The 11,288-nt window shown below is 35.3% G+C and overlaps 1 protein-coding gene across 3 annotated transcripts; it reads right to left on the bottom strand.

Moving 5' to 3' along the window:
- Positions 1–358: 358 nt before the first annotated feature.
- LOC136202955 (protein ABA AND ROS SENSITIVE 1) lies at positions 359–6,628 on the bottom strand. Of its 3 annotated transcripts, XR_010674684.1 has the most exons (8): positions 6,246–6,626; positions 5,243–5,342; positions 4,323–4,644; positions 2,776–3,046; positions 2,033–2,108; positions 1,898–1,944; positions 1,508–1,780; positions 359–755 (listed from the first exon to the last, which is right to left on the bottom strand). XR_010674684.1 is itself a non-coding variant. In XM_065993985.1 (7 exons), exons 1-7 carry the CDS (start codon positions 6,329–6,331, stop codon positions 1,594–1,596), a joined length of 1,050 nt encoding a protein of 349 aa, XP_065850057.1. In that variant the 5' UTR covers positions 6,332–6,628; the 3' UTR covers positions 1,243–1,593. The 3 variants fall into 3 exon arrangements, 2 of the variants coding, with proteins under 2 accessions (XP_065850057.1, XP_065850045.1); XM_065993985.1 differs by lacking the exon at positions 359–755 and having other exon boundaries at positions 1,243–1,780; positions 2,776–3,007; positions 6,246–6,628; XM_065993973.1 differs by lacking the exon at positions 359–755 and having other exon boundaries at positions 1,243–1,780.
- Between the last annotated feature and the right edge of the window lie 4,660 nt (positions 6,629–11,288).

Here is an 11,288-nt window from a genome sequence, read left to right as displayed (position 1 = left end):
ACCATTTTTGAAATTTTATTTCTCCTAAACAAATAACATATAAATGATCACAAAATAAAAAAATTGAAAAATTAAAGTTGCTTAAAACATCATCAATTCTTAAAATTTTCTATTTTGAAGCATTAATTAAAATTTAATGGTCATAATATTAAAAACTTCAAAGTTAAGTTAATGTTAAGTGATTTTTTTTTATCTTAAATGTTAAGTGACTTTTAACATGTAATAGATATAATGTTTATTAAAATAAAATTCAATGAGTTATCCATTGATTGCCTGCTTAATCAATCTGCTCGTATCATCAGGGACTGTTATAGCATTTAGGCTCAAAATCACTGCTTTAACTAAAAGCATTGCTTTTTCCTTAGAATTGTAAAAGTGAAAGTCATTCATTTTCAGTCTTGTTGAAAGAGAATACACAGAGCAAAGAGAAAGAGAGAGACCATACATAGAATGTTGTTGCACAGTTAGAAAATAAGGAACAGCAAATTTCCGGAATGAGTCGTGACAAGGTCGCTCTTTTTAAAACCTTCGTGACACTACCTCAAAAATGTGCAACCTTTCTAATGACTGGCCACCTCTAGGATTATACAGCTCAGTCGAGTAACTGTAGATACAATTTTGAATTGCAATGTAAGAATTGCTCAAGTTCTACACTCCGGAGAGAAGGAAAATAATTGCCCAATCCGAAATTCAGAAAAGAAGATGTGTTCTCAGCCACTTTTTTGTTTCAAATATTGATGGATTAAAGAAGAACGCTGCAGAAAAGGTTTAATTAGTGAAGGAGATTTTTGTGGAGCAAAATTTGGTCGGGTGAGACCCATTCAAAAAAGAAAAGTGTTTTCTGAAGAGTAATTTAGAGATAATCATCCACAAATTAAAGAACACTTAAATAAACGTTGGAAGAAAAAAGAAAAATCCGAATTGGGATAACGTTGCCATAATTCTTTGATTTCAAGTGTAACAGCAAAAACACTTATTTCATTTCAGTACTCACGTCACCTCCTTATTATCCTATTTGAAACCAACATCGGTCTTAATACTTTATATAAGTTGAAAAACATTTCCTAAATGAGCCAAACACTACGTAAGATACCATAGTTATCATATCATCATACTCAATTTTTCATTAATAAAATTCTTAAATACTGTGCCATGTCTTATTCACTGATATGGAAGTATTAATAGAAGAAAATGTTCAAGTGTAAAAAAGGACTGATAATTAATTTAAAACATAAAGAGATCTCTAGTAAGATGAAAACTAAAATCATAGAAACAGACACGTTTCAGCCAAATTTTCAATGTCTTTCAACGCTCAATGGAGAATCAGGATCTCTATAAATTCTACACAAGTTTATCAGGTAATATCAAAATCTAGAGCAAAACTGGAGTCAGATTTTCCATTCTTGGTTAGTTTAAGAAAAATGTATATAATGGATCTAATTTGTTTGAAAACAGGTCAAAGAGTGCACGAATTTTGCTGTGAATAGCAAGTAGTTCTGCTGTGTACCTGCATTTCTCTTTCATAAAGGCCCTCATATTCAGCTACTAAAGGTGTGTCTGGTTACCACACAAGAAAACTGTATCCCTCCAGATTCAAAGGTGTTGAGCTCTCCAATCAACTGCATAATTCTCGTTGTCGTCATCATCGTCTTCGCTGGATGATTCTTCTTGACTGGACACCTTGTCACCCACCCCAGAACTTCTGCTACGTTTGGCTAACCTAGCAGCTGCCAGTTCCATTTTCCTCTTCTTCAACATTTCAACCTTTTCCCTATAAGACCTAGTGAAACAGAGAAATTATTTGGCAGTGTGAAAATAATCGGCACAGAAAGTTAACCGATTGTTTATAAGAAGAAAGTGCAAGAAGTAAATTACTATGAGCTTATTTTAAATTTACCTCTGTTCTAAAGATTCAGCTTCTTCAATTGTTTCAGCTGCATCAATCTGCAGTTGCAGTGAAACATATTAATGGCAAATGTATAATCCTCAACATCATTTTTTAAGAAATTCTGAAGTGGCTGATAGCACTGACCTCCTCTTCTTCCATTCGGTTATCCACCTCCTGCAGGTCCTCTTGAATCAACTTTTCAAATTCCTTGTATTCATCTCTAACAAATTTTTACATGACTGCATGGTTAATATTTCTTTTCCTCCACCAAATCTTTAAGAAACGGAAGATGAAACTTGATAACATAGAATGGAATAAATCTGAAGGAAACAAAGAAACTTGGAAAGTCTAAGCATATCATGAAAAAAATTCACTGCAGCGTCCAGTATAGCTTGGAGGGAAAACCAGAAGCCATCACAAACTTCCAGGCATATCACAAAGGAAACAAAGGCTTACTAACCTCAAATAAAGTTATAATTATCTTTTTTTTCTCTTAGCAGTGCACTTGAAATATCCTTAACCGTCCTAGTCACCAACTGAATCAGCTTCAGCCGTTCGTAAATTTTAAAATCCAAGTAAAAGTTATTGTAAAAAGGAAGCTTATGTTTTCGACTTTTCGTCAGGTTAAAGATCATAGGACTATCAAGCTTTAGATGGAGGCTAGAGAAAAGCCCTTGATGAGCCACCAAGAAGAGTGGCTTGTGTTGTTTTTTTAAAGACATTCCAACATTACAGAGATCAACTTCAGCTGTTTATATTCAATATGATAATGAAGCAGTAATAGCTACATCTAGAATTCAAAGATTCTAATGACAAAAGGATAAATAAAAGTAAGATGGTAAATAAAAGAGTTAGATATCTAATAAAGAATGTTAAAGATAACTTACTTGACATCTGGCTTAACAAGCTTAATGCCACGAGCACGCAAATCAGCCTCCTTATCATCAAAGAAGCCTTCAGGAAGAGCTCCTTTTGTTTGCTTGGTTTCTGAACCAGTGGCATCTGTTGTACGTATTGACTCCTTGGCATGACCAACAGTTTTTGTCTGCGGATTCTCACTAGGTGGCCCATCTATATGATTGCCTAGAAGAGATTCTTCCTTGCTTTTAACAGAATGACCTGGACTTTTATGTGATTCCACATTTAATTGAACGTTATCTGTTTACAATTAACACATATATATGATCAAGAAAAAAGGAATTATCTAACTGCAAGTATGCAGATTTGATTCTTGACGCAGTGGCATCATGCTAAATAATGAAAGTTGAAACCTTTAAATCAAGAGAGAAGTCACATCTGAATTGGATTAAAGCACTGCATTTTCAAAAGTACTATGCAGAAGACATCGTATACATGATCACTGTAAGAGATTAAACTTCAGCACCTAAAAAGTGACAGGAAACTAGAGACAGTTACTGGGAATTAGTTCTGTTATATGCAGCTAAACAGTACATCTTATTAGTGTTGCATCGAGCAAGAATTAAAATCCAACATACAAAATTATCTAAGACACAAACCAAAGACAAAAACCAATGACCTTAAGCTACTACCTGTTCCAGGAGGATCTGAGGATTGCGACTAATCACCACTTTTAACTAATGAAAATACAAACATATCAAAGAGATAAATATAAAAGCAAAGGAAGCCTGCTACTGAAGCAAAAGGGGAGAAAGAGAGGATTAAGATCACAATAATATATCTATCAACTACAAGCAAGAAGTCCATGGTAATCAAGCTCACTTTTCTTTTCTTGATACTGCATCAAACATGTCCAGAGATGTTGAGAACGAAGCTAAATAAAACAGAATTAATCAAGCAAAGATCGAACACAAGGATTTGTTAACGAAGTTCGGCAGTTTTGAATTGCCTACGTATCCAGGAGCGATGAGCGGTTTTCTTATTGATCGTGTACAGAAATACAGTTTTTACATGTATTTATAGTGTGTAACAAAATTACTCAAATACCCCTGTACCATAGCCCCTTTGATATTATGAGCCATATCCAACAAGAGAAATTCCCAGTAATGGCCTTTTGATTTGTCAGAGAACAAGAGAATGTATCATTCTTTACTTTAATGCACAAGGCCCCGACAGGAGGGAGGTTGTACACATACAACTTCCCCCTTACATTCTGAGGGAATTATTCCCAAGTTACAGTGGAGCAACCTTAGGAGTGAACTAAGGCTCATCGCCACTTTGTAGCACCAATTTTTAAAGTGAACATGGATCAAACGAAAGAAAAAAAAAACATTTAACGCAGATCAAGTATTATATTTGCTACAAAACCATGTCACAGTCTGAATTTTTTTTTTCTTTTTGGCAATAATTTGATAAGTTAAAGTATACTTGTTTGGGAACAAGCATACAACACAGCCACCTCCTCTGAATTATATCTACTATTGTAAAATATCAGATAGATAAATTAAATGCATACCAGTTTTTTTTCTCTTTGCCTCGGGATTATCAAAAAAATCCGGAGGAAGTGCAGATGAGGACTGGGGCTTCTGAAGTTTTGTTGATGTTTCATACAACTCTGATTTATTCACATGCTTAGGTGAAGTCAACTTTGTCTCATTATCAAAAAAATCTGTAGGAAGCACGGATGATGCCTGAGATTGGGACAATTTTGCTGCAGGTTCATATTTTGTATCATGCAACTCCACATTATCTGCTTGCTTAGGTCTACTTGAAGCTTCAGGTTTTGCACTGCCAACATGCACACGTGCTCCTGCATTGGCTTTCATAACATTTATTGCCTGCACCAGAATAATGGTCTTGTTAGTAAATAGTCAATTACAAGCTCAAAAAATAATGAACTGCATATTGGAAATCAAAATAAGTATATATCCCTCCCTCCTTTATATGTGCATAGAAAGAAGACAAAGTACAGTTACATGCTTCTTTGAAATAGTTTAGGATCAGATTCAAGTACAGGTATTTTACTCATCTCCCTCTCTCTCTCTCTCTCTTCCCTATAAGCAAACTTATCACACTAACCCTAGGCCTATAGTACCAGAAAAGCATTATTTAAACACTCAAGTCTTTTCTCTGAATCTTTAAAATATATAAATGGAGGGAAAATAAAGGGTCACGTTTTAAGGATCCCATTTCCCCACTTCCATTTATTGTATGTGCATCTCCGTTGGAAAACAAACATATATGCAGTTATTTTTTTTTTTTTTGGTGGGGGGGGGGGACCAAGAATATATGCAGTTAGCTAATAGGTTTACATAAATATTCCAGACTTAAGAAGCATAATCATGTCACTGTTCCCAGCCATGCTGTGACATGACAAAACAAGCATTTCCCTTTAAATGTGCTATATCCAAAATCAAATTGAAAAGAAGAAATCACCTCATGATGTTTACGAGAAGCTTGATGTGCATCCCACAAGGATTCTGATTTCAAAACGACATTACATATCCGACATAAAGGCTGATCAAATTCATTGTACCTGTTTGTCATATACATACATGAAAAGACAAACAAGGAAAGGTTCAAACATATCGGTGAAAGAAAGAAGAATAGACAAGGAAAAAGTAATAGTAATAAATTTTATATCACGAAGGTCAAAATTGTTTAACTTAAGTAGATGCGAAGAATCATCTCTTTGAAAGGAGATAAAAAAAAAACAGAAGACTGACACTTGATCTAATTCACAAATGCATTACAAGGAGAAAGAAGAAACCACAAAAGCAGAGGATTGACACTTCATCTAATTTATAAATGCATTTCAAGGAGAAATTCATCTACATGGAGCACGGGGAACATGAAGCCAACTTCTCAATATCAAGAAAGTTAGTCCACATTAGCCTAAAGAGGGAAAATCACAGAAAACCTGCAAAATGCAGCTAGTAATGACATCATCCACCAAAAGTAAGGGCGGAAAATTAAAAGTTTTCAGGCCCTTCTTCAATCCAGAACAGTTCAGGCACCAACTCACCAGCTACCAATAATAAGTGGAATGTCCAACAGACTGCTCAGAATTGAACAATCATGTAATGTCAAACCAATTTACCCACACATTAACTTAATTAGTTTTAAATTGAAAAATCCATCCATGAATGAAGTAATCTCCCACTTAAAGCAAAATTGGTCAAATTTTTAGGGGACAAGGGGAAGAAATATGCATAATAGGCATAAAACATCACCCCTTCTAACGCAATTTAACATGCGAACGCAAGAACTAGCGTTATTGCACTAATTTTTTAAATTTGGAATATGATTAACTAAAAAGAATAGACAAGGAAAAAGCAAAATTCGTATGCACTAGGAAATTGTTTCACAACACAGTAAACACAGAAAATAATTAATCATAACAGCAATAACACAATAAATTGAAGTGAAAAATACATACCTAACAAGAGGTGAATCGATTCGCTTCTCCTTCTTCTGCGCATTCAATTTAGCACGAAAAATAGCCTTTTTCTTAGCTGCATCCATTATTTTTCTTATGACGACGAAAACGGTGAAACTGACTTTTTGTGTATTTTCTCGGCACTTGACTGATATTTCCGACAATTCTTAGTTCTTTTGAGTCTCCTCCATCTCAAATCGGGGGGATTTCCTTTATTGCTTTCTGTCTGCTTGTAGTAGAATTTATTTTCCCCGTGAATGTAAAATTGATTGCAGAACTGATAGAGGAGCTTGGATAGTGAGATGATTAACAAATAAGAAAAGGGAGGGGATTTCCATATGTTTCTAAATAATTTAGGGAACAGGGTCGTTTACATATTTAGATCAATTAACAAGCCGTTATATATTTATGACTTTTCTATCCCCTTCTTGTCTATCATTTTATCTTGTGCTTTATTTATATTGTGTGAATCACTTTAATTTTTTCATCATTCTATATTTTTTCCCTTCCTTTTTTTCTCTGTTTTTGTGAAGGCATTCTATTCGAAATAGCAAAATCAAAATTGTCGTTGTCCAAGCAAGACATTGAAATTATGTTCCTACTCATGGATGGAACATAGAAATAGTTCTTTACGACTGGGATCAATCTTATTGGCATTTCGAGATGGAACTCTCCCGCCTCTAACGCTGCAACCTATGCAAGGTTCCCAACTCTAAGGTCTTTTTTTTTACTGGAAGATTTGAATGTTCCATTAATCAAATGCCTAAAAGGCTTACAACTGATGAGGGTGTATGAGTAGTTATAGTAATAGATGAATAGGCTAATTCTAATTTTGCTAACTCATCGGCTACTTTATTCGTACTTCTCTTTGAAAAGTGAATCGAACAGCTAGTGAGTGAATCTTTTATCGCACGACACTCTGAAATCAGCATCCCGAAGTAAGACCAATCTTCCTCTTCATCCGAACTAATCGCATCAATAACCAATTGAGCGTCCCCCTCCACACATACATATTCCTCTCCCCTATCTTTTAGCCAGCTGAGAGCTTCACGGCATGATATAGCCTCCGCTATCGCCGGTGAACTGCCCCGGGCTGATCCATAGCGAGCTGATATTAGTCGATCCTGTACGTCCCTTATTACTGCCCCGAAGCTCGTTCTGTTTTGCTCCTCACTGGTCGCTGCATCGAAATTCAGTTTTACGCCTCTCGTCGGAGGGAGCCAGGTTGCTTGTGTTTCTCCCGTAGCAGTACTACTGCATCTGTTCAGTAATTGTTGCGCCTTCTGCCAGTTCTAAAGCATCTGGTTCGCACAGCCCGCCATCTGTTCCGGCTCCATCGCTTTCCTCTCCCAAATCCACTTATTTCTCCAGTACCAAATGTACCAAATAAGGTTTGCACAAGCTCTTGCAACTTCCTTTGAGCAAATTTCTACTAGATTCCTCCACCAAGAATGAAAATCCACCACGTTAAGGTGTCTAAATTCAGCGAGCTGTGATGCATCCCAGGCTCTTACCGCGATCGGGCATTTAAGGAAGATGTGTGTGACTGTTTCCTCCTGATTTAAGCACAGCGGATAATGTACCTCTACTTCCATTCTACGGTTGTAATCGCCTTTAGCGGGTTCTTTTTTGGAACTAAAACCAAATTAGTCTGATTTAGATGAGCGGGGAAAGTACCTGTGTTGAGGCAATTGCAGCAATAGGTAGCAATTGAGGTGCCAATCACTAACCAGTGTTGTTGATAGAATCCTGGGTTCAACCCATCAGGTCTCGGGGCCATGTCCGGATGCATTGAGAATGTAGTTTGTTTTATCTCCTCCGTTGTGTCCGCGCGTATTAGGCATTGTTGCTGTTCTTCTGAGATTCGGCCTTGCATGCCTATCAAGAACTCCATTTCATGGCACCCATTTGATTTGAACAAATCTTTAAAGTGTTCTTGGATTCCTTCTGCTAAACCTGTCGACCAGGTGTGCTGCTGTCCCGAACTTAGCATCAGATTCCCAAAGTCAGTCTTTCGTTTCCGATTATGCACTGTATTATGGAAAAAATGGGAATTTTGATCTCCTTCATGTAACCATTTGCATTTCGACCGTTCCAGTAGATTTCTTGCTCAAGACAAACTCTTTCTAGTTCTAAATTCACCCTTGCGATTTCATTTGTGTTTGTTGTACCCCTCAAGGTCTCCAATTCTCTATGTAGGCGTTTCGCTCAGCCTTTGAACTTGTTTCGCTGCTCATTTCCCCATTGTTGAAGGACCTGTTGACACTTATTGATTTTGGTTTCAATATTTTGAAGTTCAGAAACCCCCCAAGCATCAGCCGCTAACTGTTTGCATTCCTCTCCCAAACCCCACGAATTTTCATACCGGAATACATAGGGGTTATGGTTTTGTTGTTGTTGGATCTTCATGACCAGTGCTGAGTGGTCAGATTGGGTGGTACTGACATTCTGGATAATTGTTGGAGTTTAGTGTCCTAAAGACAATTGTTTTAGGATATAAATATTAATGAATAAATTGTTTATTTAATCATTTGCTTAATAAGATATATAGCATTAAAATGTAACTATATATAAAGGCACAAATCTTTCAAAAAGAAAGTAATCCTAAGTTTGTTTAAGTAATTATAAAGTGTTCATACAAGCATGAAGTGAGACTGTACTTTATAATAAGATCAATAAACTTAAAATCAACCCAAGTCAAGTAATATGTTATAGGAGTTGGCATATTTCTGTTGAGACTTGCACGTAACAATGTTTTCTGTCGAGACAGAAAGCTGATCTCACAAGCTTTAGATATTTAGATATCTAGACAGTTATATGGATCCGGTGAACGAGTTCATTAGGATTGGGGCCCGACTTGAGATAACAGTATGGATTAATTTATCTAAATGTGTCAACTGTTCATCTCATTTGTATTAGTAGGTATAACTAATCCTCAGACTCAAACATTCGTTAATTAGTGATTCTGGATTATGGAGTCTGGTACTTTGATTCTGAGCGAGCACGATCCAACAGGTGAGAGCCTTGGGTGTGTGAGAGCAGGGTTGGGTATCACATAAAGTGATTGCAGAATAGTTAATGTCAGATTGAGCATTCGTCACTCCTGATAAATGGGAGATATATCCAAATGGCCGCTTGTGGTGAATTGACTGAAATCCTTGCAAGGTGATAGAGTTAAGAGTAGAAATAGAAATTTCACTTAACTTATCTTTCAGAGTGAATTCAACCTGTACAAGTAAAAACGCACTCTTCGCTATATGTAACCTTGACACGTTCCATGGTTATAAGGAATTGACCAACAGGATATAATTGATGAAGGATCGTATTATACTGCATCTAATGCTGAAAGGTTAACGTCAGTTATCAACCTGACTTCTTAATTGCTCCGGGAGAATATCATAGGTTCTGTTAGTAACAGCTTGCGACGGTATTCCGTTATATATATGTTGGGATTAATCAGGATGAATTAATTTCAAAGGATATATACGGCTAGTGGCAATAAAGAACCTAATGGGTCGCATATAGGACTTGGAACCAGAGGGCGAAAATGTAATTAGCGGGACACACTGCATGGGTCGAAATTTATTAGTTAATTAGGGATAATTAATTTGATTTAATAATTATAATTAGATTATAATTATAAATTAAATTAAAAGATTATCTGATAATATTAATTATAGGTTTTAATGTGATTGAAACTCTAATTAATCATCCATAACAATAATTAAATTATTAATTTGATTAGTAATATTATCTAGATATAATTAGTTATTATTTAGATAATAATAAAGTGTTTATTTAATTATCTAATTAGTAATCCTATTCCGAATAAGATTCTAATTATTTTAATTACCTAACACAACTGGGATTAGGGTTTTGAGAAGTCTATAAATAGATATCATAACCCCTAAATTTCAAAACACACATACAAGGAGGCAAGATGAACCGTTCCGAAACCGTCTCGGCTAATTACAATCTTTCTTACTCTCTCTTTGATATCGGATCGATTCTGTTAGAGGCGGTCATTGTGATTGCTATTTATTAAGGTTGATTACTAATAGTCTTTCTTTTCTGTGTTGTTTCTTTTGTTGTTCGTGATACACGGATTAAGAGTTGTGGGCACTTCGTTTGCAACTGTAGATAGTTCTTCAGAAAGGTATTTCATTCTATCACTCTTTATATGAAATAACAATTGACAGATCTTGGAAAAGAGAAATAGATAAAATAGATAAAATTTTATTATTCCGCTGCGCCTAGGCTTGTCTATTTTCCTTCATTGGTATCAGAACCTATGTTAATCTGTTATTTCATATATGTAAATAAAAGGGTTTTTCAATCAGATTGAATATATTTATTGTTAGGTTAATTAATAAATTTGATTTGGTTAATTAATCTATAGATAAATGGAGCTGTTAATTATTTGATAATGATTAAGATGAGATTAAGATGTTTTAGGATTGTTGGAGTTTAGTGTCCTAAAGACAATTGTTTTAGGATATAAATGTTAATGAATAAATTGTTTATTTAATCATTTGTTTAATAAGATATATAGCATTAAAATGTAACTATATATATAAAGGCACAAATCTTTCATAAAGAAAGTAATCCTAAGTTTGTTTAAGTAATTATAAAGTGTTCATACAAGCATGAAGTGAGACTGTACTTTATAATAAGATCAATAAACTTAAAATCAACCTAAGTCAAGTAATATGTTATAGGGGTTGGCATATTATTGTTGAGACTTGCACGTAACAATGTTTTCTGTCGAGACAGAAAGCTGATCTCACAAGCTTTAGATATTTAGATATCTAGACAGTTATATGGATCCGGTGAACGAGTTCATTAGGATTGGGGCCCGACTTGAGATAACAGTATGGATTAATTTATCTAAATGTGTCAACTGTTCATCTCATTTGTATTAGTAGGTATAACTAATCCTCAGACTCAAACATTCGTTAATTAGTGATTCTGGATTATGGAGTCTGGTACTTTGATTCTGAGCGAGCACGATCCAACAGGTGAGAGCCTTGGGTGTGTGAGAGC

Source organism: Euphorbia lathyris, chromosome 1 (genome assembly GCF_963576675.1).
Source record: "Euphorbia lathyris chromosome 1, ddEupLath1.1, whole genome shotgun sequence".
NCBI classification, from domain to species: domain Eukaryota; kingdom Viridiplantae; phylum Streptophyta; class Magnoliopsida; order Malpighiales; family Euphorbiaceae; genus Euphorbia; species Euphorbia lathyris.
Note: the sequence above shows the minus strand (reverse complement) of the source record. Positions and strands in the feature narration are given on the sequence as shown.

Bases quoted from the DNA above. Each gene is read 5' to 3' on its own strand.
- LOC136202955 (XM_065993973.1), bottom strand. From the start codon at position 6,331: ATGGATGCAGCTAAGAAAAAGGCTATTTTTCGTGCTAAATTGAATGCG. The intron at 5,343-6,245 runs GTATGTATTTTT...TATGACAAACAG, and splicing joins ATCGATTCACCTCTTGTTAG to GTACAATGAATTTGATCAGC. The intron at 1,781-1,897 runs GTAAATTTAAAA...CTGTTTCACTAG, and splicing joins GCTGAATCTTTAGAACAGAG to GTCTTATAGGGAAAAGGTTG.